This window comes from Marmota marmota, unplaced genomic scaffold (assembly GCF_001458135.2).
Source record: "Marmota marmota marmota unplaced genomic scaffold, marMar, whole genome shotgun sequence".
NCBI classification, from domain to species: Eukaryota; Metazoa; Chordata; class Mammalia; order Rodentia; family Sciuridae; genus Marmota; species Marmota marmota.
This window is the reverse complement of record NW_026000130.1, coordinates 3,022,247-3,049,111: the sequence shown is the minus strand read 5'-3', so window position 1 is coordinate 3,049,111 and position 26,865 is coordinate 3,022,247. Positions and strand designations below refer to the sequence as shown.

The 26,865-nt window shown below is 51.7% G+C and overlaps 1 protein-coding gene across 4 annotated transcripts in view; it reads right to left on the bottom strand.

Moving 5' to 3' along the window:
- Hps4 (HPS4 biogenesis of lysosomal organelles complex 3 subunit 2) overlaps positions 1-26,865 on the bottom strand; it is a 29,128-nt gene that overhangs the window by 1,612 nt on the left and 651 nt on the right. The window contains exons 2-14 of one of the 4 annotated variants that reach the window (XM_048784965.1): positions 24,907-25,399; positions 23,260-23,350; positions 20,758-20,901; positions 16,108-16,215; positions 15,599-15,715; positions 13,719-13,813; positions 11,952-12,024; positions 9,976-10,012; positions 9,189-9,285; positions 7,771-8,686; positions 2,737-2,869; positions 2,257-2,365; positions 1,320-1,345 (exon numbers count right to left, since the gene is read on the bottom strand). In XM_048784965.1, the coding sequence (XP_048640922.1) occupies positions 1,336-1,345; positions 2,257-2,365; positions 2,737-2,869; positions 7,771-8,686; positions 9,189-9,285; positions 9,976-10,012; positions 11,952-12,024; positions 13,719-13,813; positions 15,599-15,715; positions 16,108-16,215; positions 20,758-20,901; positions 23,260-23,350; positions 24,907-24,947 (1,971 nt within the window). In that variant the 5' untranslated portion in view covers positions 24,948-25,399 and the 3' untranslated portion in view covers positions 1,320-1,335. Of the gene's footprint in view, positions 1-1,319; positions 1,346-2,256; positions 2,366-2,736; positions 2,870-4,632; positions 6,386-7,770; positions 8,687-9,188; positions 9,286-9,975; positions 10,013-11,951; positions 12,025-13,718; positions 13,814-15,598; positions 15,716-16,107; positions 16,216-20,757; positions 20,902-23,259; positions 23,351-24,906; positions 25,400-26,865 lie in introns of those variants that run through there. The other 3 variants (XM_048784963.1, XM_048784964.1, XM_048784966.1) reach the window with 3 other exon arrangements.

Here is a 26,865-nt window from a genome sequence, read left to right as displayed (position 1 = left end):
GACAGTGGCAGCAGGAAACCTGGGGACACAGAAGAGGAGGGACAGGGGCACAGCACTGAGGAGGCCCCACTGGTGACCCCCCTGGCTCCTGCTTCCTTCCATCTCCACCTAGTTCCCCACTGGCCTGTCTCCCCAGATCCATCATGAAGGGGAGGCTCAGGGCTCATGGGCTCCCTCCTCTGGCTCCTCCCACGGTGACCCCAGGGGCCTGAGGGAGCGAGGGAGTCTTGGCCTCTGTGGAACAGCAGTGCGGGCGCCTCACAGCTGTGGGAGGCGCCGGGGCCTTGCAGGTACAACGGGGGCCTGATCACACACACCTGGCGCCGATCCCAGCCCCGCTGCTCCCTGGCTGTGTGCCCTGTGCTAAGACCACCTTTCTGAGTCCTCGCTCTCCTGTGCACCAAGGACATGGCCTCCCCACACCGAGGGTGTTTTAAAGGTCACATTGTAGAAATACAGACGTGAATTTCTCAGCACACAGCAAGTGTTCAAGACAGGCGGCTGCTGCCCCCACCAGCAGGAAGACCACCTCCCAGCGTGTGACGTTACAGCGTCAAGGCCCTCTTGGCTCCAAGGCAGGTGGCATGTTGCAGCCCCCAGCAGCTGGTGGAGCAGATGCTGACATTTCACTCACTGCCACCTCCCACGGAACGTCACACGCCCCAGCACAAGCAGGTCCCAGCCACTGACTGCAGATGCAGATCACATCCAGGTGGCCCGTGGGGCAGCCCTGAGCTACAGCAGGAAGACGCACTAGGGTGGGAGGACAGAAACGCAAGCCCAGCGGCACCAGGCAGGGAAATACCTGGTGCTCAACCGAGGTAGGAGATGGTTACGTCATCCCTGCCAAGAAACCTGTGCCTCGGTGGGCCCAGGGCCCATGGCCCCACCTGCCCACACTGCCCCCAGCTGAAACCTGAGGGGAACAATGTGCACTTCAGAATCATAAGTTCAAATCCCAGCCCTGCCACAGAACAAGAAGGTGACCCTGCGGTAAGTGGCTGATCTTATATGTGCTTTAACTTCCTCATCTGCAAAATGGGGAAAAAGCCAGCATGGTGGCACACGCTGGTTATCCCAGCGGCCTGGGAGGCTAAGGCAGGAGGATTACAAGTTCAAGGCCAGCCTCAGTAATTTAGTGAGACCTCAGCAATTTAGCAAAGCCTTGCCTCCAATTTAAAAAAATAAAAAATAAAGGGGGCTAGCGTGTAGCTCAGTGGTAGAGCCCCACTGGGTCCAAGCCACAATACCACACACAGAAAAGACAATACAAAAATGACCCAAATCATTACAGGACACTCCCACTGTGACCCTCTCACCTGCCTTGTTTCCTGCTTACAGTTTCCTAACAGAAGCGTGTAGAAAGAAAAAACAATTAGGTTGCCTCACACTGCAAATTACAATAATTGGCAGACTGTTTCTACCGGCAGGGATGTGCTCAAGAGGTGCGACCATGAGAAACAGCAACCAGGAAACAGTGCACTAGGAGGACACTATTTCCTAGAAGGATACTAATGCATTTAAAATAAAAATAAAAACTGCAGTAGCACACCAAACTCAGAAATGCAGTTATTTCTTGGGTGTGTGACGGCTGAGGGAGAAAGCACACATCACAGGTCTCTAAGAAGTTGACGTGCTTATTATTATTATTTTTGGTACCAGGGACTGAACCCAGGGGCACTGACCACTCAGCCACATCCCAGCCTTTTATATTTTTATTTAGAGAGAGGGTCTCACTTAGTTGCTTAAAGCCTCCTTAAGTTGCTGAGGCTGGCTTTGAACTCAAGATCCTCCTGCCTCAGTCTCCCGAGATGCTGGGATTACAGGTGTGTGCCAAGTGGCCAACTATGAATGCTTTTATTGCTGGTTTTTTAAAATATTTATTTTTAAATTTTAGGTGGACACAATATCTTTATTTTACATTTATGTGGTGCTGAGGATAAAACCCAGTACCTCATGCATGCTAGGCGATTGCTCTACCACTGAGCCTCAACCCAGCCCCTATAGCTGTTTGTTTTTTTTTTAATTAGGAAGAGAGCAACACTATTTCAATACCACTTGTGGCCAGCGAACAGCCAGCCTCCTCCCTAGGAACAGGCACAGAACCATGACAGGGAGGGACCCAGGAAAGCCCTATCATGTTGACTGCCTGGGAATGGAGGTGGCAGCGATGAAACAGGTAAAGGTAGCCCTTGGAGAGAGTAATCAGAATGGGCTTCTGGGGGCGAGGTGCTCCGGGGCATCAGGGAGGCTCACCTGGCGGTCATTTCGTACAGCGCGGGCAGCCGGGCAAAATCTGAGTGCATGAGGCTGATGGCTTGGAGGAAGCGGCGGTCCTGGGGGGTGGCCGCCTGTGGCAGGTTCGCTTGCAGAAGAAGACAGAGATGGTGAAGTGCAGACCCCTCCTCCCGTGGCCCTAAGTCCTGTGCGGGACCTGGAGTGGCTCAGGGCCATGACGGGGGTGGGGACCAGGTGCAGGGGGCAGGCCTATGGGGCCCCAGGAGTAACACCGGCTCCTATACAGAGATCCCAAAACTGTGGGGTAGACCTCACAGACACCTGCCCACGTGTGAACGCCTCTCAAAATGGGAAACCACCAGCCCCCCTCCACTCCCCCCAAAAAAGGACAAGCAAGGGAAGGAGTGTTTGCCAGGTGAGCCTGGCACCTCACCCGCCACCGCAGGTCCCAGGGCTGCGCACCCTGGAGGGGCCCCGGGTCTCGCCAGCGGCCCTTACCAGAGAGCACGCTCTGGACGCGGTCGTAGTGTGTGAAGGTGTAGGTGCTGCGGGCGGGGCCTGCCTCCTCGGCAGGCAGCGTCTCCTCCAGGTGCACCTCCAGCCCATTCAGGGACGCCAGGCTGCTGCGGTACTGCAGGGGGCGGGGAGAGGTCGGGGCTGCAGGGACCACGGGCGGCCGGCAGGGCCGTGGGTTTGCCCTGGACTTGGTTTAAAATTCATCCTGCCAGGAGCTCCCAGCGGCTGCCTGATTAGGCAAAAATGAACTGAGCGGCGCTTTAGCGGCTTTTAAGGAAGTACTTGCACCCTATGTTCTGATGTTTGAAAGGATCATATTGCAGAAAAATAGGAAAGGAAAAGTGAGTAAAAAGGAATTTAAAAAGAAAAAAACAGCAGAGAACAACTGCTCATGGGGGGTGGGGCTCAGCGGTAGGGCGCTTGCCCAGCAGCCCAGCACGTGCGAGGCCCTGGGTTCCCACATCAGCACCGTATAAAAATAAATGAAGGTATTGTGTCCAGCTAAACTTAACAAGTTAGCTGCTCATGATCTCACCAGTCCTCAACCGCCGCGGATGCCCCCCCCCACCTCCCTCCGCGTGTCTCTCATTGGCGACTCCCAGGGGTCCTTAACATAGATGGCCTGGGACCACTAGCGGGAGATTCTCACGTGGCCTTGTGGAGTCCCACAGTGGGCACAGGGAGCTAAGTACTTTGGTGCCTTCAGAATGTGCCACTCCCGGAAGGGCTGACAAGTGTGGCTTTCTGTGCTGGGTGATTCAGAGGAGGAAGGCCCACAGGAGGGGAGGCTCAGGCACCTGTGCTTTCAAAACTCCTGGTGGAGCAGCAGTGTGTAAAAACTGTTGAACACACTGGACTGCACTGCTCTATTTATACTTTTTTTGGGGAGGGAGGGGGTACCAGGGATTGAACTCAGGGGCCCTCAACCACTGAGCCACATCCCCAGCCCTATTTTGTCTTTTATTTAGAGACAAGGTCTCACTGAGTTGCTTAGTTCCTCACTATTGCTGAGGCTGGCTTTGAACTAGCAATCCTCCTGCCTCAGCCTCCTGAGCTGCTGGGATTATAGGTGTCACTGAGCCCTGTAAATTATTCTTTATATAACAATTATGGGATCAAACCATAAATAGTACTGGATGCTTTAATCCTAGTGCTGCAGCATGGGCTGCTCTCCTCACCCTAACTGCTGTGCAGGGTTCTTCAAGTCCCATTCAGGGCTGGACGGACATCAGTCATGTCCTGACAGACTCTGCTGAAATGGGCCTCCTGGGGCTGCTTCAGCCACAAGGCGGCCACTATTCCTGAGCATTGGGCAGTTCCCAGGCAAAGGACATCCTGGCTCCCTCTCCTCCCAGCCAGATGACCAGGGCAAGCCACAGAATTTTCTAGGCTCCATTTGTTGTTCATGTGCAGAATGAGAACACCACTTGACTGGTGCGTGCGCTGGAGAAACAGCCCAGACACAGTCCTCTGTGCACCCTAGAGCGCCTCTGGCAGGACAGTTTCATACAGTCCAGAAACTGAACATGCCCATCATCAAAGCAGCGGGACACAGTCAGACCTGGTGGCGCACACCTGCAACCCAGCAACGCGGGAGGCCTGCGGCCAGCCTCTGCGACTCAGTGAAACGTCTTCCCAAAATTGAAAAATAAAAAGGGCTGGGGATGTAGCTTGGTGGTGGAGCACCCCAGGGTTCAACGCCAGTACTGAAAGAAATTAAGAAATGGGATCTTTCACGTGCACACACAACTCGCCAATGGACTATTTCAACAAAAAACCAGGGGCACGCAAAAAGTGCAGAGATGCAAATGCATCTCCTGGAGAGCGTGCTGCGGAGTTCAAGTGTTTGGTCGTGCACTGGGGTCAGATGAGTTTTTCTATTCCAATGACCTAGAATGCCATGTGGAGTCCACAGGTTTGATGTGCATGGTTCATCTCACACACTCATCTTTGCACCCAATGCCCAAGAGAGAGCCTGGCTCCCGGCAGGTGCTCGGCAGACACCTGCGAGGTGAACACATGGGCACGGCCAGTGCTGGGCACTCTCCACTTTTGTGCTCTGTTTAAATTGAGGTGCAGAGTTCAACAAAAGGATTTGTGCTCAGGAATGACAAGTACAGGCTCTGTGTTCAGATTTCTGGGATACCTAACAGCACTGTGTGCTAACGAGCCTGGCTCTGGAACAGTTGTGTGCATGGGAGTCTACGTGGGCACCTATGAGCGTCCACCAGGAGCTGAAGGCACAGCTCTGTCGGAAGTTTCTGGACCCTGGGAACCTGCCAACAGCCATCCCTCATAACTTGAGTTGGTGCCCAGAGGGAGGGACAACAGAAAAGAAAGCCATGTCAAAACCCATTTTCCCTACAGGCCTGGAGCTCTGCTTCCAGAATCTTCTAACTTGTACTCAAGATAAGACCACTTAACTGTGCACAGTTCTCGGTAGGATGTCTGTTGTGTCAGAGGCCACGGGGACAACTCTTCACAGGTAAGAGAGAGCTCTCATGCTCAACCATGCTCCACAGACTGGGCTCTGGGCTCAGTTCAGCCCTGCCTGCTTCTGCACAGCCTGAGAGCCAAGGATGGGTTGTTTTCATTTGGTTGGGAAAAAGTCACCTGAATGACACTGTGCATGGAAACATATGAGGTCCCCATGTCCAGATGAATGAGTATTGTGGTGCTCGACCACACCCCCATTCACTTGTGGCCTGCAGCTCTCACACGATATGCAGGACTGAGAGATGCACAAAGCCGCTTTCCGGCTCTGGGTGTAACAAGTTCCCCAGCCCCTGATTCACAGAGCAGTCCTCAGGACAGCCCGGGAGACACAGAGCTGGCAATTCCTGGACGCTCACAATGTGCCCTGGGGAAGCAGCAGCCAGGCCGGAGTTCACCCAGAAGCACCAGTTTCCTGTTGTGGGGGAGGGGCGTGCTTGTCCACAGGGCAGTTCGTGAAACTCACCCGACCGTACGACCCACGCACACAGCTCACTGTCCTAATGGAGCGATGAATAATTTACCTCATCACTGCATTTGAAGGGCAATGAGATTACCCTGGGCTCTGAGCCGTGGCTCTGTGCTGCCCCCTAGTGGGAACCCACTGGGTTCCCTCTGAAGCCACCCCAACCCCGGCCTCCTGGCTGCTCCTTCTTCCCACCCCCTGCAAACCTAGAGAGCTCGAAATTGATTCACCAAGAGATAGGCTGGCAAAAGGACGCAAAGGCACCTTAGTGGCATGTGACATAATCAAGGCACACTTTCAAAGGGGGTGCACTCGCTATTCCATCTGGCTGTATTGGACCATTCTGCAGGGTTCTGGCCTCCCAGACGGCAGCAGCAGGCTGCAGGGAAATCAGGTCAAGTATGTTCTCCGCAGGGCGGGGACCAAAAGGTACTGAAAGGTCTCTCCTGATTATAAGGGAGACCTTAGTTCTGATGAACAACCCCCTCTCCAACCATCAGGCTGGTCAAAGTCAGTCACTCCCCCCCACTCCTTTAGAAAAGTCGAGCTTTTCTTCTTTCACAAAGCTTGTCCACTTCCTGGGGCCCAGCCAGCACCAAGCCTCCTCCAGATACCCCATCATGGAGGCTGTTGTCATAACAACATGGATGGCCTCGATGACCCCCTTCCAACCTATCAAGACAAGGGCAGAGAGGTTGAGACAAGGAAGAAGCAGCTGGCAAGAACTCTGGAGCCGCCACTTGCAATGAGGCTTCTACCTCTGCCAGGCTCAGAGCTCTTACCCTGAGAAGGGAGCCATGACCTGGGGGAACCGTGCAGAGCTTAGCTGCAGTCAGAGGGAGAGCGTGCTCAGCACAGGCGAGCGCGGCACACACCCTCTCAGCAGTTTGGGCGGTCTTTTTCCTTGGGGTGGGGCTGGGAGCAGAGTAGAAAGAGATCTGCCCAGTCTACTACACCCACACACCAGGCCTCCAGAACAACGATCCCAAGGTCTGGTACTGTGGGCCAGGCCCTGAGCACCAGGGCACCTGGGGGGATGAGGCTGCAGCGCCAGTCCTCCTCGATGTCGCAGGAGGGGCAGGAGTCACTCAGAGTTGTGGGGAATGTGGACACAGGACGCACACGAGCCATGACTCTGGGGTCTGAGGAAAGGGGACACGTGAGCCAGGCAGCTCTAGAGGAGCAGGTGCTTGCTGGCAGCTCTGTGCAGCCTCCCTCCTCCCATCCTCCACCTCCAAGGTGACTTGCTCATTTGTGGAGGGTCACAAGCCCTGCATGCTAATAAGATGGGCCTGGGATAATATAGATTTAAGAATAAAAACAAGCCCCAGGACACCACTGTCCTGCAGCAATTTCAACCTGCTGTTCCTCCTGCTGCACTTTCCCTGCCAACCAAAGCACGGCTGTTACTATAGCAACTGAATCTCCAGCGTGGGCCCAGGCCCCGGAGAAGGTCAGCTCACACTGCATTGTGTGGATGATGCAGTGACTGCAGAGGAACCTTCCAGAGCCAGTTAGGACTTCAGATGCCCCAGGCCCTCTAGGAAGGCACAGTGGGTCACTGTGTGTAGTGGTGGGGCTGAGGTGAGAGTGCAGGGTTTCTAGGGGACTCCCGGGTGCAACCCCTGCAGAGCAGATTCCACCTGCATGCAACCTGGAGCTGCGCAGCCAGGAAACCAGACCAGCACAGGGGTGGCACAGTGGCCCTGCACCACCCCTGCCTGTACCATCTCGCTGCCCCTGGGCTACTGATGAGGAAGCAGAGGCTCAGGGGGCAGCACCACCCTGGAGAGTGAGAGTGGGGACCCCAGCCACTGAGACCAGAGGAAGTGGAAGTGGGAGAGAAGCCACATCTGGGTACCCCTGCAGCTGCCCTGCACCGTGTGCTCATCCCCCACTGCCCCAGGAGACCCCAGACACAGCTCCGACCCTCGGCCCAGCTGCAGAGACACAGGCCCTGCGCGGGTTGAGCCCGCTAGGGGAGGAGTGGCCTGCCCGTTATTTCTAGCAGGAAGGGAGAGGACAGAGGGCTGGGGAGGGGCTCTGGAGACACTCACCACCTCCTCAATGGCAGCACTATCTCCCAGCAGCGGCTCCTCAGCCAGCAGGGACAGCACCAGGCCCTTGACGCTGTGGGTGTACAGGTTCATCTGCACAAGTCCCGTGTGGGACCCTGCTGTGGCCAGCGAGCAGTCCGCTCTGTCTGCAGAGGGCCTGTCACCCTGAGGGTTGGCTGAGTTTGAACTGCCCTCCAATCCAGGGCCCTCAAAGCTCCTGTGGACCCCGTCGACACCCTGAGCCACACCCTGCTCCCCGCAAGACAGCTCAGTCTCTCTCTGCCCTGGATCTGGGCAAGGCGGTGACAAGGGTCTGCTGGTCCTTCTGGGGAGAAGATCTGCTCCAGGAACGAGGGTGTGGCCACTGGTGGCAGGAAGGTCCTCGCTCTGTTCTAGGACTCCGTTCCGGGTGAGTGTCTCAGGAGGGGCAGGAGAGAAGCGGCTGCTGACAGCTGAGTCCTCAGGCACTGTGGGCTGCAAACTGCTAGCACCATTCCCAGGTTCCTGGCTGCAGGGACCTCTGCCACCCAGGACACACACATGTGGGAAAGCAAGATGGCCTGAAGACGGTCCTTCTTCATGAGCTTCTGGAATATGGACTTCAGACAAGTCCAGCTCTCCCTCGGGAAAGCCTGGCTCCTGCAGCAAGCAGCTGAGGCCAAGACCCTGGCTCTGGACCAGGCTACGCAGTCCCGCAGACCCAAGGGGCTCCAGCTCCCGGCCAGGCACATGCCCATTCTCCTGCCTGCCACTTGGCCAGGCTCTCCCTGGGCTCGGAGGCGCTGGTGTGGTCACTGGCATACAGGACACAGATCCCGCGTGCCTGGTGGCATGTTCCTTTGGGGCAGACGTGCCCCGACTCTTTGTAGCGTGCTGGGCCGGAGTGTCCTGGAGTCGGGCTGAAGGCGTGGGAGAGCTAGGGAGAGGGCAGTGGGCGTGAGAAGGCCAGCAGTAGAAAGGGGAGGGAAGCAGTGACCCCTGAGAGGCCCGGGAGGAGTGGAAGCTGGGCCCACAGAAACCAACCCCAGGAGTGAAGGAAGACAACGCCCAGGGTTGGTGCTCCATGCAGTGACGACAGGATCACCTACTGCACATGGCAGCCCCCCGCACAGAGAGTCTCCTGTGTGTCAGGCCCTCTACTGGGAGCTGTACACACACATTATGGGGTCCACTTGATGGATGAATAAGCTGGGGCTCAGGCAGGGAATGGACTTCCTCAAAGTCCCCTGCTGATAAGGAAGAGGTCTGGGACATGGGACCCACTGTCCTCTTAACCACACCACACCCCTGTGACCAGCACCTGTAGTTACAGATGGAGCCAAGCAGGTCAGAGTAGGAGCAGGAGGGCTGAGGAAGGGTGAAAGTCCCAGGTTTGTCTCAGGGGCTGCAAGATGAACCCCTGTGAGCTCCTCACCTACCCAGGCACCCGCTCCGCTGGGAACTCTCGGAGGCTCACAGCTTCCTCTTCCGTCACGAAGACGGGTGTGATCAGAACATTCGGGGGGAACGCTGTTTCTGGAATTGCAAAGCATCGTGGGAAAGCTCTCCGCACGGCCAGGGGAAACAGAGGCAGGGACTGTCCTTGGGTTGCTGCATCCAACCTCCACCTGCCCCCCACCCCCAGGCTTGGACAGCAGCGTTGGAAATGCATCCCCAGCCAGACAAAAAGCCACAAAACTGTAGCTCAATTTCTGTGACCAGCAAGGAAAGAGCCTGTGCAGACAAGGCTACTGCCAGCTGTGGGCCAGGAAGACAGTCAGTGGAAGAAAGTCGAGTGGCCCTTACTGAGAAAAAGACACAAGCTAGGAAAAAACGCTTCCGACTGACACGGATCAGCCCTCAAGTAGAGCTCAAAATGAAACCAAGTCCTCTGGGGACACCTCTGTATCCTGCAAAAGGGCCTTTGGGCAGTCTCCGCCTTCCTTACCCTTTCCCCATCGCCAGCCCCTAGAACCTGAACATGCGGTGTCACAACACTGAGCTGGGGAGGGTCTGACGCAGGGAGCCGGAGGACGCGCCTGGACCTCCAGCTTGACAATCAGGACTCAGAAGGGCAACTACCTGTTCCCCAGGCTCTACCAGACCCATTTTCCTAATCTTCAGAGCAGAGGAAAAGAACATACGGCACTGGTGGCCTTTACGTGGCTTGTCCGGTGAAAGGCGGCGTACAAGAGTGCCTTTCCCAAATGCCACCACGCCACTTACCCGCTTCCTGTGGGGCGGCCCCTGCTGTGGAGAGTCTCTGAAAACAAACAGGCACACAGGTCAGCTCGGGGCGCCGCGTGCTCCTCTTGACCTGACCATGAGGAACCTGTGCCATCTGCTCACAGGACCTGGCCAAGCCCAGGGAGCTTGTCCCAGCCACATACCAAGAGCCTGGCAGATGGAACAGAAGCTCCCCCAAGCTGCTGGCTCCTGCCACGGCTGGGCGGAGGCGGGGTCTGTGCCTCTCAGGCTGCCAGGCAGCGCCCACCAGCTTCAGGCCCAGCTCAGTCCTGTCTTTCCACAGGAAAAACAAGTGGGGGTCTGTGTTCCTTTACATCTTTGGGGACTTCACATTCTAGAGAGGAGCCACACGTGCCCCCACCCCAACGAGAACTCACACCAAGTCCATCACAGCAGACACGGGGCAGGCCTGTGACCCTCGCCCTAGAAGACAGACACATCTCCTGCTTATTCTGGTCCAAGATCAAGGCCAGAAACTGAAAGGTTTTTTCTCAAACCTCAACCTAAAGGTGCCAAAAGGATCCACCAAAACAAGACGAAACCAAAACACAACACAGACTGCTCCTCTAGCCAAAATGACTCATGTGAAATGACGTGGCTGGCTTTCTCTGCTGGGAATCTTAAAGCCATGCTTTTGCTTGAGGTTACCAAGCCACACGGAAGTTCATTCTAGACAAAAATGCTTTAAAAAAAAATAACATATAATCCCTCATCTTCAAGCAAATAATACTGTTAGCGTATTTAAGCATTTTTTTCTTTTAAGTCCTTGTGGGTTTTTTTATACTTTTGAGACATAAAATTTGATTTTTCCACTTTAAACACTAACACGCAGTTCTTCGGGCCATTTTCAATGGCTGCTAAAATCTCATCAAGTGTAAACTTGCATGGACAAGTTGACCGTCTCCCCACCTCAGACCAGTGCTGAGCATACTTTCCTGGATAGGGCAAGACAACCACTCTCCAGCTTCCTGAGCCACGTGGCTGTGCCCCAGTGGCTGGCCCTGCTGCAGGAGCTGACGGCAGTTCAATAAAGCTTTACTAGCAGGCATCTGGCCCCTGGTCCAGAGCAAGCCACATCCTGCAGACAGTCAAGCGGCACCTGATTTTTCACTTTCACAAATCCTACTGTGATTGTTTGGAATGGAAACCTGTTTACTAGTTAGTCTTTTCTTAGTGTGGATCTTGAGAAGCTGCGTGTCAGGAAAAGGGACTGGTTTCCATAAAGTCCCCATCATCAACTGCTTACCACAGGGACTCTGCTGACGGACACCCCAATAGGGGTGAGGAGCCTGGACGGAGCCCACTAACACTTTAAAAGTCTGATTTCACAGGGGTGATCCCAGCAACTCAGGAGGCTGAGGAAGGACAGCAAGCTCAAGGCCAGCCTAGGCAACTCAGTGAGACCCTGTCTCAAAAAAATAAACAAACAGGGCTAGGGTGTGCCTCAGTGGCAAAGTACTCCTGGGCTCAATCCTTGGAATGGCAAAAAATTAAAAGGACTAGAAGAAAATCCGGCAGAGCTGGCGACAGTTACCTCCTGCAGCTCGACTGTGGGCGACATCACTCTCAGGGACTTTGCCGGACTGTCCTTACTAGCAGCACAATTAAATGACCACCAAATGGAAGTGTTTTAGGAGTTGCTGTTTTCCTAGGTCCTCCTAAGGACACGTCCTTTACAGTGAGGTCCAGAAAACCCTGACATCTCTCTGACATGACAGCCGTCCTGGGGAAAAGTCTCAAGAGTCCCACTTGGGGTGGAGAAAAAAGCCATCCCAGCCCAGCGTGCAGAAGGAGACTTCTGCCTCTCCAAGGACTCTTCTCTGGAGGGACCCACACTGACAGCCAAGGGGTCCTGGTGAGACACAGGGACACAAGTGCCCCGGCCCAGCTGGCATTCAAAGTCAGCCCCCAGCTCGGGACAGGCACTCTGGCCAGGAGGGCGGGCTTCAGCATACCTGGTCCCGAGGTGCAGGCTGGTGAAGCAGGACCTTGGCCGTGAGCGAGGGCTGCAGCTGGGTGCTCACGATCCTGGGGGTGAGACAGGAACAGGAGCACCGTGAGAAGCAGCACACTGAGACCTCTGGGTTTAAAGGAGCCCATCCTTCCTTGCTGTCAAGGGCCCTGGGGACATGGCTGGCAGAGGTTCAATTAGTAAAGCCCTCACAGAGGCTACTCTGGGGGTCCTATCCATAGTTAGCATACCTGACCCCTGGACCAGGCTTGTAGGAGAACCTACGCAAAAGGACGTGAATTACCGGGAAATGAGAAATATGTTCAAAAACACAAGTAAGTGACTCAACTATCCGTGAAAATCAGAGACATTACATAGATTGTGGCACAGCCAGAACATCAAAACCACAGCCCTTACAGAGCAGGCGGACCACGGGGCCTGGCGGAGCAACCTCCACGCTACATCAAGCCCAGGGGCCTGCGAGCCCCCTTCTGTAGAGAGCAGAAAGACAAAATGAACGCCTGTGGGCTGGGGCCGTAGCTCAGGTAGAGCACTTGGCTAGCACCATGAGGCATGGGGTTCCATCCTCAGCACCACATTAAAAAAACAAAAAGAAAATAAAGGTGTGTCCATCTACAATAGAAAAAAATTTTTAAAAATCAATGCATGTGTCTGTGTGTGGCCGTGGGAAATTCGCATACTGCTGACTGCAAGGGGCTGAGTGGGGGACTGAGACAGGGGCTTTGTGCTCTGCTGTTTCTGTGCTGGAGGATCTCTTTTTTTTTTTTTTTTTTTAAACAATAAGAGCATCCATATATTCGGTCATATAATTTAAAAATAAATACGTAGAAAATGCAAAATATCATCTTTGATAAGTGAGTTATCATGGGAGCTTGAAAGCCCCACAAACCATGGCACGGCCATCCTGCTGAGAACAGGGAAGGGGCCAGGGACAGCCAGCACTGGAACCACCTCCTCCTGCCACACGTGCGACTCACTGCATGGCCCACAGAGGGTCTCCATTTCCCGTGAGAGGAAACCGAGGCTAAGCAGCCTGCCCAAGGCCACAGCACTGGGGACAGAAGCAGGATCAGGTCACCGGCAAGCCCAGAGCCCGGCCTCCAGAGCTCATCTGGAAGTGTCCGAGCATTCCTGGCCTGCAGCCGCCTGGTTGGCAGGGAGCTCCAGGCCCTGGCCACTCTGCTGGGAGAGCAAAGCCTCTGGAAGGAGAGGCCCGGGAGAGTATAGAGAGCCTCAGGCACTTCGGCTCAGGAAGAAGCCCTCCAACTATGTGAGGGAGGTGAGGACACCCAGATGCCAATCAGGATGCAGACCTAGCCACGAGGCTGGAAGGAGCTAGGCAAAGGTGTGTATGGCTGCTCTGCACAGGCAAGCTGAATGCAGCAAAGCCACAGGGTCCTCTGGGCAGCAGGAGGAAGGCCACGGCAGACTTCCGGGACCCTTCTGCTCACAGGCTGGCTGGCCAACCCTGGGGACTTCGTGCTGGCACTAGACCCTGGCAAGGCCCCACTGAGAACCACGTGGATCCCTCTCACAGCCCCCTCCTTTCCTGGGCACAACACCTTCCAAGTCCCAGATGTGCCCCAGGAAGGGGACAGACACCAAGTCAAACCTCAGCTACCTGTTGTTTGCCAAACTAGCCCGTATAGACTGGCCAGAGACCGAGTTCCCTGCCCATGCCCGGCAGGCACTGTGTGGGCAGTTCTGCAGCAGAGGGTGTGGGTGGAGGAGGGGGCTCAGGATCACTCACAGTCCTTCATAGAGGATGCACCCAGCTAGTACGTGAGGCGAGCGCTGGCAGGTCTGTAGGATGAGAGCTGCCTTCAGCAGCAGCAGCGGCTCCACCTGCACGGACAAGACCACAGCCGCCAGTAAGCATGCGCACAACCAGCCCAGGAGACCAGGGAAGAGGCTGCACAGGACGAACGGGCAGGTCCTAACTCCAAGGCTGGAAAAAGGTGGTGTCGTGCCATGGCTCTACTCTGTCTCTCCATACCCACAACTGCTGATGCCACAAAACACCACGTTCTTAGCACAAGGCAGCATTTCTGGGAGCTGGAAGATGCAGCAAATATGGCCTATGCCTGTTCCTAAAGGACAAAGTGGGTCACTCAGGAGACCCTGACTACCAATACTAAGACCAGGTGGCAGCAACAGAGGAGAGCATGCCCTCCAAATGCAGGTCACAGAGTCAGCAAAACCTACCTGTCTGCCCTGCACTCTGCAGCACAGTCCCAGGGAGGAGAGGCCCTACTGGCACTGAGCAGAGCCCATCACTCAATGCTGTCACATAAAACACAGGCACCGTGGCCTTCCTTAGGCCAACTCAGCTCAGCTACACTGCCTTTGAAAGAGCCAACTGTCAGCCATGTTCGATGGTACCTGCCTATCATCCCAGTGGCTCAGGAGGCTGAGGCAGGACGCTCAAAGCCAGTCTCCACAACGGCAAGATGCTAAGCAGCTCAGTGAGACCCTGTCTCTAAATAAAACACAAAATAGGGCTTGGGATGGGGCTCAGTAGTTGAGAGGCCCTGAGCTCAATCCCCGGTACCCCCCGCCAAAAAAAAAAAAAAAACCCAAAAGAGTAAACTGCTCATAAGTTCCTAAAATGACAAGAACATCCCGCGAACCCCACAACCTCCTCCTATTAAACACCCCCTGCCTGCTTGGTGGCCAGCACCTGCAAGTGCCCATGAGCTGTCACAGCCCAGTGTGAATGGAGCCAAGTCCTGGAGCAGAACCCTGTGAAGGAGTTACGTCTATTTTTTCATGGCCTGAGACTGCAGTCCCCCAGGAAAAATCCTTCCCCAGGTCAAGGAGAGTCACAGCGCCACACCCTGCGCAGGACACACTTACTACAGCAGGGAGGCCAGGAAGGCTCCTGCAGGACACTCAGGGCTCAGAAGGCTCATTCTTAAGGGGGAGGTGTGGTCAGACCAGCCACATGAGCAGCCGGGCTGCAATGAGCTCCCAAGACTGGTGGATGGCAGAACCTCCCCGTCTCCCTCTCAGACACAGCAAGGTCACAGTCCTGGCCTTCGTGATGGTAACATGGAACCTGTGGATTGGCAAGGGACCTATGGGTTCCTGAGTTCAATACTTCTGAGACAACACCAACATGGTGCTCCTTTTGTGTGTGTGGGGGCAAGTGGGAACCAGGGATTGAACCCAGGGGTACTTGGCCACTGAGCCAAACTCCCAGACACCTTTATTTTTTATTTAGAGACAGGACCTCACTACGCTGCTCAGGCTGGCCTTGAACCTGCAAGATCCTCCTGCCTCAGCCTCCTCAGTCACTGGGATCACAGGCATGCACCACCACGACTGGTCTGTATTCCCTCTACTGAGTATTTTCTTGGTGTCATTTGAGACCCAGCCTCACCGTACCATCAGAGCAGCTGTGAAGGTGGGATCACGACACCCCTTCATGGTGGCTCTGCAAGTGGCCTGGCCCAGCCCACTCCACGGCTAAGGAGCAGCAGCACAGGGGCCACGTGTAAGGCTTCCCAGCCGCCCTGCCAGGGAGTGACCCATCCAGCCGCTTCTCTAGCATTCTCTAAGGAACACTTCTGGACGGTGTCCAGAGGCTCTGCTCTTGTGCATGCAGAGTGAGGAGGGTGAGGCAGGTACCTTGGTTCGGTCCAAGTTCCAGAGGGAATTGAATATCTTGTGCAGATCGCTAGTGTTGCTCAGAACGCGCTGGATGAAGGTGTTCCACTGCAAGCTTAGTTCTTCCTGAGAACGGCTCTGTCACAGAAACAGTCTGAGGTCACTGTCTGAGATTTGGAGGGACAGATTCTGGCAGCTACCATGAATGTTGCTCATAGCACAGAAAACCAGCCAGAGGGAGGGCCTGTTTTGAAGTCCCCCCCTCCTGGTATCCAGCCCCATTACAGATCCAGGGCACTTTCTGGGGAAGTGGGGGACCAGAGCCTGCTCTATCTAACCATCCCAGGGGAAGCAGAGGTGACAAGAACTCAGGAACATACGCATCTGAGGGGGCTCAAGGGGCCCTTGACCTGGTCACTGGACACTGAGGGTCTATGTGAAGAGTATCGAGCCCCAGTGGGTAAGCGCTGTGTTCTGGGAACACTGTCTTGCTGAAGAGGCTTTAGCATGACTAGACACCACAGTTGTACCTTATAAGCCAGGGAAACAGGCCCATTGTAAAAATGGAAGAATCCGATGAGCTGATCCAGAAACCGCTTGCAGCTGACATCAGGGAGCTCCACGGCACAGCCCAGCACCTGTGAAGAGGGAAGCCAGGCAGAAGGTGCTTCCGTTATCTTGTGGCCAAGCCAGAGGCCCAGCACCCAGGGCCCCCACGGCGACTGCTCTGGCTCCCTGCAGTCCACCTCCTGGAGCCCTGAGCCCACACCCTCCACAGCAGCCGACTGGTCACATGGAGAACAAGTACCTTTTGTCCCTCTCTCCATGCAGCTGGGCCTGAAGTGCCTCCTTCCCTCCTGTTCGTCCACCCAGGCTTCACCCACACCCCCAGGCCCACTCCACGTCCAGGCACTTCCCTGCTGCCGCTTCTGCTAAGACTTCTTTCCCAACCCATGTCCCGTGAGGGCTGCTGTATGGACACTGGCTGCTTCATCTGGATTTTATTACAGACACTGGACGGACTCAAACTGTCCCATGAATGGCCAGCCTGTCTCTCCGGCTGGATGAAGCGCTTCAAGGTGGCGGCTGACTGGGCCCTCGAGTTCTAGCCCTTCGAGCTGAGCACAGCGCTCAGTCCTACAAGACCAACGCCTGCCTTAGAGCCCTCTGGCCAACGTTAAAGAGCCTTAAACTGTTCGTTTTTTTTTTTTTTTTTTTTAATTTTTTATTTTTGTTGTAGTTGTAGATGGACAGCACACCTCTACTTATTTTTATGTTGTGCTCAGGATCAAACCCAGTGCCTCACACATGCTTGGCAAGCACTTTGCCACTGAGCTAGCCCCATTTGTATTCTTTGACCCAATAATTCCACCTCTAGGAATCAGTCCTGAGTGCAGCACCAGAAATTTAAACAAACAAGCCCCACCCAAAAACAAAGAAACAAAAATTCCCCCTGAAGGTACTGCAGCAGGGGACATTCTGTTCTCTGATGTGTTCAAAACCCGACAGGAGTCTGGCACACAGGAAGTGCCTGCTTCTCCCCTCTAACGGACTGTGGGTCAAAAGCAATTCCAATCAGAACCCAGAAGCTGCTCTTTCAAAACTAACCTGCTGATCCTACAATGGAAACCCAAATGATCTAAAACACCCAAAGCTGTTATTCTTGAAAAAGAATAAGGCTAGAGGATATTATCATCCCTGAAAGCTCCTCCACAGTCCTCTCTGGTTAACTCTAGCCCCTTCAACCCCAGCAGCCATTGTTCTGAGTTTTTTGCACCATAGAATAGTTCTGCCTGTTCTAGAGCATCCTGAGTGACACAGTACATTTAATATATTCTCTTCATGGCTCTGGGCTGCTGCTTATCATTTGTGAGATTTCTCAAAACTATTACGTTATCAGTATCTATTGCTTTTCATTATTAAACCATATCCCATGGTGTGAATATGCCACAGTCCGTCTATTCATTCTCTTTTTGCTGGATGAAAACATTGCTAGTCTGGGGCAATTAAGAATGAGGCTCCTAGGGGCTGGGGTTATAGCTCAGCAGCAGAGCACTTGCTTCACACTTGTGAGACACTAGGTTCAATCCTCAGCACCACATAAAAAAATAAGATAAGTAAAGATATTGTGTCCATCTTTAAAAGAAATCTTAAAAAAAAAAAAAAAAAAGAATGAGGCTCCTGGGACCCTCCATTAGGATCCTCCTGGGGACGCGCTTTCTTACTGCTGCTCGCAGGCAAGGTGTACATATCTGGTTTCAGGATTTATTACAAAGCTATAGAATCAAGAGAGCGCGGTACTTGCATAGACCCTTCACAGAGATCAGTGGAGGAGAACGCAGTGTCTGGAAGTAGACCCCTCTCAAATGCCCATCTGATCTACAACAAGGGGGCCCAAAAAATTCAAGAGGGACAGGAGAGTTTTTCCAACAATGTTGCTGGAACAACTGGATATCCAGATGGAAACAAACAAACCTGACCCTGAGCACACCATAACAAATAATCCACCCTTGATTACAGACCTAAATTTCTTTATAAAGTTTTTTTATGTAAAGGATAAAAGCATATACAAGGAAAATCTAAAACCAGTCTATATTAAATCATCATAGCTATGGGTATGTTAGAAATGACTACTTCATACAAAAACAATTTAAAAATTTGATCTTTACACACAATCCATAAACATTTAGAAAATTTAATTTCATAAAAGATGCCATTTATGATAGCAATAAAAACATATAAAATACCTATTCAGAAAACAGTCAAAAGAGGAGGAAGATCTTTTTAGACAAAATTATAACCTTTTTAGAAACACAGTTAAGAAGATACTAGTAAATCAGGGCTGGGGATGTGGCTCAAGCGGTAGCACGCCCGCCTGTCAAGCTTGCGGCCGGGGTTCAATCCTCAGCACCACATACAAAGATGTTGTGTCCGCCGAAAACTAGAAAATAAATATTAAAAAATTCTCTCTCTCTCTCTCTCTCTTTAAAAAAGAAGAAGAAGAAGAAGAAGAAGAAGAAACTAGTAAATCAATGTATTATGGTAATAAAAAAGGAAAAAAACACAATTTAGCAAAGAAGCCATTCTCCCCAATTTTATCTATAGGTGATGCAATTCTAAATTAAGACACCCGCACATTTGTTTTGTTTCAACTTGATGAACTGATGTAAAGTTTTGTATGAAGCAGCAAGAGACTGAGAAGAGCTTACATGCTGCTGAAGAGAAGGCGGGTTTGCCTGGTCTTACTGGGAACACCTCAAAATTCTGCAACACCAGCAGAGGCTGGATAGAAACACAGACAGTGGAGAGGAACCCGGTGTTCAGAATCAGACCCAGTAAAGGCAGATGCTCTAGAGCTGCTGTAAGAATGTGTCAGTATCAAAAACATCTGCTCATCAAAGAAAACGAATAGGCAGAGGACTAGGTGCAGTGGTACCTGCCTGGAAGCCCAGCAGCTCAGGAGGCTGAGGCAGGAGGATCATGAGTTCGAGCCCAGCCTCAGCAACTTAGTGAGACCCTAAGCAACTTGGTGAAACACTATCCCAAAATAAAAAATAAAAAGGGCTGGGGATATAGCTCAGTGGTAAAGTGCCCCTGGGTTCAATCCCCAGCACTCCCCACCCACCCCCCAAAAAGAAAGAAAGAAAGAAAAACAAATAGGCAGACTACAAACTGGGAGAAAATATTTTTAAAATATATATCTGATAAAGAACTGTTTTTCAGGATATAGGAAGAACTAGGATTCAACTAAAAAAAAAAAAATTTTGGCCACTCGCTTTGAACAGACACTTCCCAAAGGAGGACATTCAAACGGCCTCAAGCACATGGAAGAACTTCGATGTCATTAGTCAGCAGGGAAACGCATATGAAAGCCACAATGAGATACCACTGCACATCCAGAGGAATGCCTAAAATTACTCGGAATGACATCACTGTCAGTGAGGACGTGGAGAATTGGAACTCTCCACATCCCTGTTGGCGAGAGTGTAAAATGGTACAACCACTTTGGAAAAAAATTTGGCAGTTTCTTATAAAATCCAACATACACCTTACCTACAGAAAGAAAATTCCAGGAGCCTCACTTTTGTTGAGGCTGGCTTTGAACTCACGATCCTCCTGCCTCAGCCTCCGGAGCTGCTGGGATCACAGGCGTGCGCCACTGCGCCCAGCAAGCTCTATTCTTAATTGCCCCAAACTAGCAATGTTTTCATCCAACAAAAAGAGAATGAACAGACAGACTGTGGCATATTCATACCATGGAATACAGTTTAATAATAAAAAGTAATGCGGCTGGGGTTGTTGCTCAGTGGTAGAGGGCTTGCCTAGAATGTGTGAGGCACTGGGTTCGATTCTCAGGACTGAATATAAATAAACAAATAAAATAAAGGTCCAGAAACATCTTTAAAAAAAAAAAAAAGCAGTGGATACTGATGTAAGACTTGAGAAACCTCACAAATGATAAGCAGAAAACCAGAAGCACTAAAGAGTACTATACAAGATGTACTGTGTCACTCATGATGTTCTAGAACAGACAAAACTAGTCTATGGTGAAAAAAATATTCCTGGGGTTCCTTGAAGCCTCACATGTGCACATTAGTGTCTCAGGCCTTAGGGTCACTGAGTGTGGACAGCGTGAAGAGCACAGGGAGAAAAGGGAGGCAAAAACTCAATTTGCAACACAGAGCGACTAACATGGCCACCAGTGGCCCCAGTCATCATATTTTAACTAGATTTTTATTTTTGTTTTTTGTATTTAGCAACCCTTGAGGAGGTAAAATTGAATCTCGTTTAATCTATTAGAGCTAACAATTCTTTTCCACATTGTTTTATTGGTGCATTATAGGGGCCCAAGTTTCAGGAAAAGAGAGATCAGCCATGTGCTGGGTGTGGTATGTTAGAAATGTGTGGAGGGGCTAGGGCGGGCTCAGTGGCAGAACGTGTGCTTAGCATGCACGGGGCCTGGGATGAGCTCAATCCCAGCACCTAACAAAAAGGAAAGAAATGTGTCGGAGAACACCGAACTACCTTGGTACCTGCAGAGTGCCACAGGAAACGTGGATGACAACTGGACCCAGCACATGGGGGCTGGGGGAGAGGGTCTAGGTTCAGCGCCACAGCAGCCTGCCTGTCTCAACTTGACCATCCTAATACCTCAGGGGGCTCTGCCTGCTTAGACTTACCCAGAGGTAATCTCCGTCCACCTTCACGGCAAACTTGAGCTTCCGAAGACGGATGAGGGTAGGAGGAGAGTCAGAAATGTCAGAGACGCAGCGGACCACTCCGGCAATCTGCCCGCACAGCAGCTCCTGCTGGTCGAGCAGGGTCTATGAGAGAGGAGCAGATTCTAGACACCAGGCTGACATTCTTTTTTTTTTTTTTTTTTTTTTTTTAAGGTACCGGGGATTGAACTCAGGGGCACTTGACCACAGGACTTGACCATGTCCCCAGGCCTATTTTGAATTTTATTAGAGGTAGGGTCTCCCTGAGTTGCTTGGTGCCTTGCTAAATTGCTGAAGCCGGCTTTGAACTCATGATCCTCCTGCCTCTGTCTCCTGAGCTGCTAGGATTACAGGCGTGTGCCACCACGCCCGGCATGGCTGACAGTCTTCAACTCCTGGTTCATTCCTTAGAGCCAACTGAGCACTGCAGGCCAAATCCCATCCACCATCTGTTTTCATATGATCCTTGGGCCATGAATGGCTTTTATATTTTTTAAGGGTTGTAAAAATAACAACAGCCAGGCATGGTGGCACATGGAGGCTGAGGCAGGAAGATCGTGAGTTCAAAGCCAGCTTCAGCAACTTAGCGAGGCCCTAAGCAACTGGGCAAGAACCTAGTCTCCAAATAAAACATAAAAAAGGTGGGGAATGTGGCTCAGTGGTTCAGTTCCCCTGGGTTCAATAAATAAAAAATAACTACAAAGAATATGGTACAAAGCCCTTGGGTGGCATAAATAAAAAATAACTACAAAGAACATGGGACAAAGCTCTTGGGTGGCATCCAAAGCCTTAAACATTTACCATTAGGACCCTAACAAAATTTGCCACAGCCCCTAGCCAGGTGTGCTGGTAATCCCAGCAACTAGGAAGGCTGAGGCAGGAGGATCACAGGTTAAGACCAGCCTGGGCAACTTAGTGAGAACCTACCTTAAAATAAAAGTTATAGAAGGGCTGAGGATGTTGCTCAGTGGTAAGGTGCCCATGGGTTCAATTCCCAGTACCATAAAAAACCACCCACAAAGTTTGCTAACTCCTGCCAGGGTGGCCGACTGTTAGAGAATCCCTTAGTAAATATGAGAGGACAGTACAGAACTGTATTTGTGCTCCTAAGATCATAGGCACCCACTTGGGTGGAAGCATAAACCTCTCATTCCTACTCAAATCCCCTGCTGGAGGGGCCTGAGCAGCCTGAACTAATCCCGGTCACCCGAGTCATCGGGCAATCACATGAGCAAATACACAGAATCTCCTAATCAGTCTCAGCCTTAACTGGACCGCAGGGCAGCCAGATGTTCTGTGAAGCCACAGAGACCGTTCCCATCAGCTATGAAGAATTCCCACCCACAGAACTGAACATGAACCTAACCAACACTCTCAAGTTGACCACTAATTTAAAGGAAGCATGGTGGATAGGAGATATGAAATGACACCACCAGGTGGACGGCATCAGCCAAATCTAGAGTGCAAGCCACCCCGACAGTCTACGCACAGGGACTTGGTTTCTTCAATAACTCAATGGCATGGGGAATAAAGGATGAGTGGGGGCTGGGGATGTGGCTCAAGCGGTAGCGCGCTCGCCTGGAATGCGTGTGGCCCGGGTTCAATCCTCAGCACCACATACAAACAAAGACGTTGTGTCCGCCGAAAACTAAAAAATAAATATTAAAAAAAAAATTCTCTCTCTCTCTCTCTAAAAAAAAAAAAAAGGATGAGTGCGTGACTGTAAAGTGTCACAAAAGGGACCTAAAGGGTAAAACAACCAAAGAGAATTTGGGGTCGTTGTTTGAACACTGATCATGAGAGAGGGGAGACTGAAAGACAGAGAGAGACAGACAGGAAGGACCAACAGACTAAATATCCTCTAAGATGATACAGAGAAATGTGAATATAGTCAGCATATCAGATGTATTAAGCAATTACTGTTATCAATTATTGTAACTTTTGTTAGGTGTGATAATGTTTAAAATAACAAAATTGAGTAAAGATGTCACTTGGTACTGGTAAAAGGACACAATGTCTAGAATTTGTTTCAAACTGCTTCTGAAAATAATGATAATAATGGCGGGGGAAGGTAGGCCATATAAGATTGGTGAAGTGTTGATAATTACTGGTGCTGGTGACGACACATGATGGTTCGTGATACTCTACTTTTCTGTACAATATTTTGTGTGGTTTTTTTTTTTTTTTTTAGTGAGGTGATCAATAAATTGGGGTCAGAGAAAAGCAGACAAAAAGATCAGGATGGTAACAGAGGGCTGGAGAAGAGGAAGTACTGGTTGCCTAGGAATTTCAAGACCAGAACAAGGAACAGTATATCAAGAATAAGACAGAAAAACAAAAGAATAAGACAGAAGAAATGTCAGTGTCCTGGATTAGCTAAAGACAGCGAAGTTCTACAGTTATGAAAAGTCACCATTGAAGGCAGGGGAGCCCCTCTGAACAGCAGGATGAGGTGTGGCTTACCTGAGGAGGGTAAAAATAACAAATGCCAGCTCGGGTGGGATCTCCTTCCTCCTTCACCTTGGAGCCATCATAGAGAAAAAAATAATTCCACCTGGCGAGAGAAGAGAGTGGGGCCATGTCTCCCTCCACGTGGTGGCAACGGCAGCTGAGGACAGGGCCTCCTATCTCCCAGCCCAAGCAGCATTGTCACTCAGTGTCTGAGCCTTCTGGTGGCCCCAAGAAGAACAAACCCAGTCGCTCCGAATAGATAAAACCAGTCCTTAAGTGCAGAAGAGGCAAACTAAAAATACACCTCTCTCCAGCCATCAGACCATCTGCCCACAAGAACGCGAGTGGCAGGAAGAAAGACAGCGCCCACGACAACAGCCTGTCTGCAATGCTGAGCCTCAACTGTGAGCCACGTGGCCTGGCACCCGCCTAAGGCTCTGGTAACAAGTTAGGGGCATCTTAGTTGCCCTCCTCACAACTGCTGAGTGCGATGACCCCGGACAGCCCTTCCACCAGGAATTCACGCACGCATCTACGCAGGGCCCACGGTGTGCTCTGCGCCTGCTCAACAGATATGCAAGGCCAATGCTGGGCACTGTGGAAGGGAAAGGGGCTTCGCCGAGTTCAGAGGAACACTGAACCCTCTCTGCCCCTCCAAACGTGACAGGGCTCCAGGGGCTCGCTTAGTCAGCTTCCTCCTAAACCTTCTGATTTCCTGACCCAAAGGAACCTCTTTCTTCAAGTTTCCCTGACCCTCCTCTTTCCTAAAGTCCCTTACAGCCTACTCTGCAGGATAATAATTATTACATAATTCTCATTATCTGATTCCCTCTTTAAGACCACAAAGCCAACTCCCCAGAAGCTGGATCGTGCTTTTACTTCTAAATCTCAAAAAGGACATTTTCCAGGCTGTAGCATACAAGGGACATGTGACCACCTGGCCATCCATACTCTTCTCACAGGGGCCTGTGCCCTCTCGGGCCTCCCAGCTCATCACTTCGGATTCCAGCATGATGCACCTTCTTGAGTTCCAGGGCTAGATGGGAAACCAGCTGCAGGGCAAGCCCAGACCAAGAAGGCTCAGTGCTTCAGGGCCACCCAGGGACCGCCAAGCCCTGGCCCTGTCCTCCCCCTGTCCCACATTCCAAGCCTGGGCGCCACTCTCAACTGCTGCTCCCTCTTTCTTCCGTGTGTATGATCAGTCACTAAGTCCTGCTGAATCTAGTTAAACCCTTTCTCCTCTGTATTAATGTCTGGTGAACCGAATTATGAGAAAGTATTAAGTCATATGAGGCTGAGTGGGAACTGAGCTCCAGGAAGAAACCCTTCCTGAGCTAGACGAGCCACCAGCTAGACTGGGCAAACCTCTTCTCGTGATGAAATTCTCCACTGCAACTATTCCTCAGCCAGGTCATTCTCAAAGTGGACTACACGGTTTTTTCCATGGTCTACTAAGATGTTGGACTCACTCAAACACTGCAAGAGGCTTGCGAGGTTAAAACGCTAGCTCTAGAGAGAAGAGGCCTGCAAGCTCCATGTGGCTACTCAAAGGAAAATGACCTTGTAATTTTTTTTCTTAAAAAATCAACACGATCTGGCTGGGGATTTTCAATTCACCCAGATCTATCTAGAAGCCTGGTGAAAGGTCTTGGTACTCACCAAGGGGCTGACTTTGTCTCTGGGGAGGTAGAGGTGGCCATTTACTTCTCAGTCAGCCTCATCCTCTTTATTTGGATTTCTTTTTCCAGTATCACTTCTTGCTCCCCAGCTGTGTCCCCATTGCAGAGAAGCTGGGTGTGGTAGGGTTAGGTGTTTTCTATCTTGATTGCCACTTCTTAGTTTTTATTCGGATGAAAGTGCTTCTTCCTTTCCGTGTAGCCTCTTCAGTTTCATGAATACCTCTACACCTTTTGGAATTCAGAATATAATAAAGTAAGAGAAGTCAAATCCACCAGTCTGGTTCCATGAGCATCAGCATGGCTATCTACACAACAGCACCTTCAAGCTCGACTCCAGGAAAACTCCACTGGGCAGATATGTGCTGGACGGAGGCAGTGTTCCGATGAGATTTCGAATGTGGCTAGTTCAAAATCATCCTGATAGTTCTTTCAAATGCTCTGAAGCATCCAGTCCAAAGGTCAGTGCCTTGGCTCTGAAATAAACATAAGGAATAGATTATTTCAGAAACCCACAAGCAAGCATGTGACCCAGGCAGGGTTAAATAAGTGGTATATTTCAAAAGAGCTTTCTACAACGGTGAAAATCATGCTCAAAATTAAAAGGGAGGGCGTTAGCAGAGACTTCAAAGTAAGTGCCTTAATTTCTCCAATAGTTATGGTAAACACACAACAAGCCTCACAGAAGAAAAATTAATTGATTAGTATAAAAAAGCACAAGGTGTTGAGAACAGCTGTCCCAATAATGTGGCTGCTGTAGTAATAATGGAAACTAAATTAAGGAACTGTCATTTTGACAGCCCAAAGTAATCTGAACATGCACACTCTCGGAGCTGAGCAATTTTGCAAAATGCAAAAAGAGAACTTTCCCTTAAGTAGGTTTCAAACTCCCACAAGAGAAAGACAACTCAGTGGGACTTCAGAGTCAGAAGGGATCCTGGCCTCATTTACTCTAATCCTGGTCCCTGACTCTCCACCCAAAGCTCCCTCCACAGCCTCTGGCTTAGCCCTCCAGAGACAGGAGGTTCATAATATTCAAGTCATCCTTCCATCAAACCCAAAATCTGCTCCCAATAAATTCCACTCACTGGTCTGGACACTCTCCAAGAAAACCCAAAACACGGTTTAATCCTTTCATGTGACAACCCCTTGCTCACTTCAGAACTGTATTCTTTTTATTGCTTTCTCTAAGCTTAATGTCCTCAGTAACATGGTCTCAAATACTTGCCACCATTCTGTCATCTGCAAGAACCCAATAATGGTTTGCAAGTTTCTCTGGTAGAGAGGTCTGTAGAGAGGACTGCGGTGCATCTCAGGTGGTCTGTGCAATCTGATCTTTTCTCAGCGAGACTTTTGGGGGCGCCCCCCCACACAGGCCACACTCCCTAGGTTCTACAGCGCCTGCGTGGGCACCTGTGGGGGCAGCACCTCATTTCCCAGAACCAAGAGCAGCCTGAAAACTCCATCCCTCCCGTTCCCACAGGACTGGGCCCACGCTACCGAGGGCCACTATCTTATCTCCGAAAGGTCTAAAAAAAACCTGTGATGGTTCTGGGCAGGGACAGGTGTCAGGGTGTGACCAGAAAAGACTGGCAGCCTAGGAAGTGGCAGGAGCGTCATTCCTCACGCTGCCAGAAGTGGACGGGAACGGCCCGGGACGGTGGTACTGTAGGAAGTGACCTCGGTGGGCTACAGGAGGACTGGCAAGGGGGCGCTAATGGCTGCGAAGGGCCAGGCGGCCGGAGGGCACGAGCCCCGGGGGCTCAGGAAGCGACCGGCAACCGCGCGAGGCTCCCCGACGTGCCCGGCTCCCGCGCTGGGGTCTGGGAAACGGCGGGCAAAGGCGCGGGGGTCGAGCGGGTCCCGCCCGCGGAGTCCCCACGCCCGTCCACCCACCGGGACGGGGCCAGCAGAAACTCCGGGGAAACCCGGGAAACCGTGG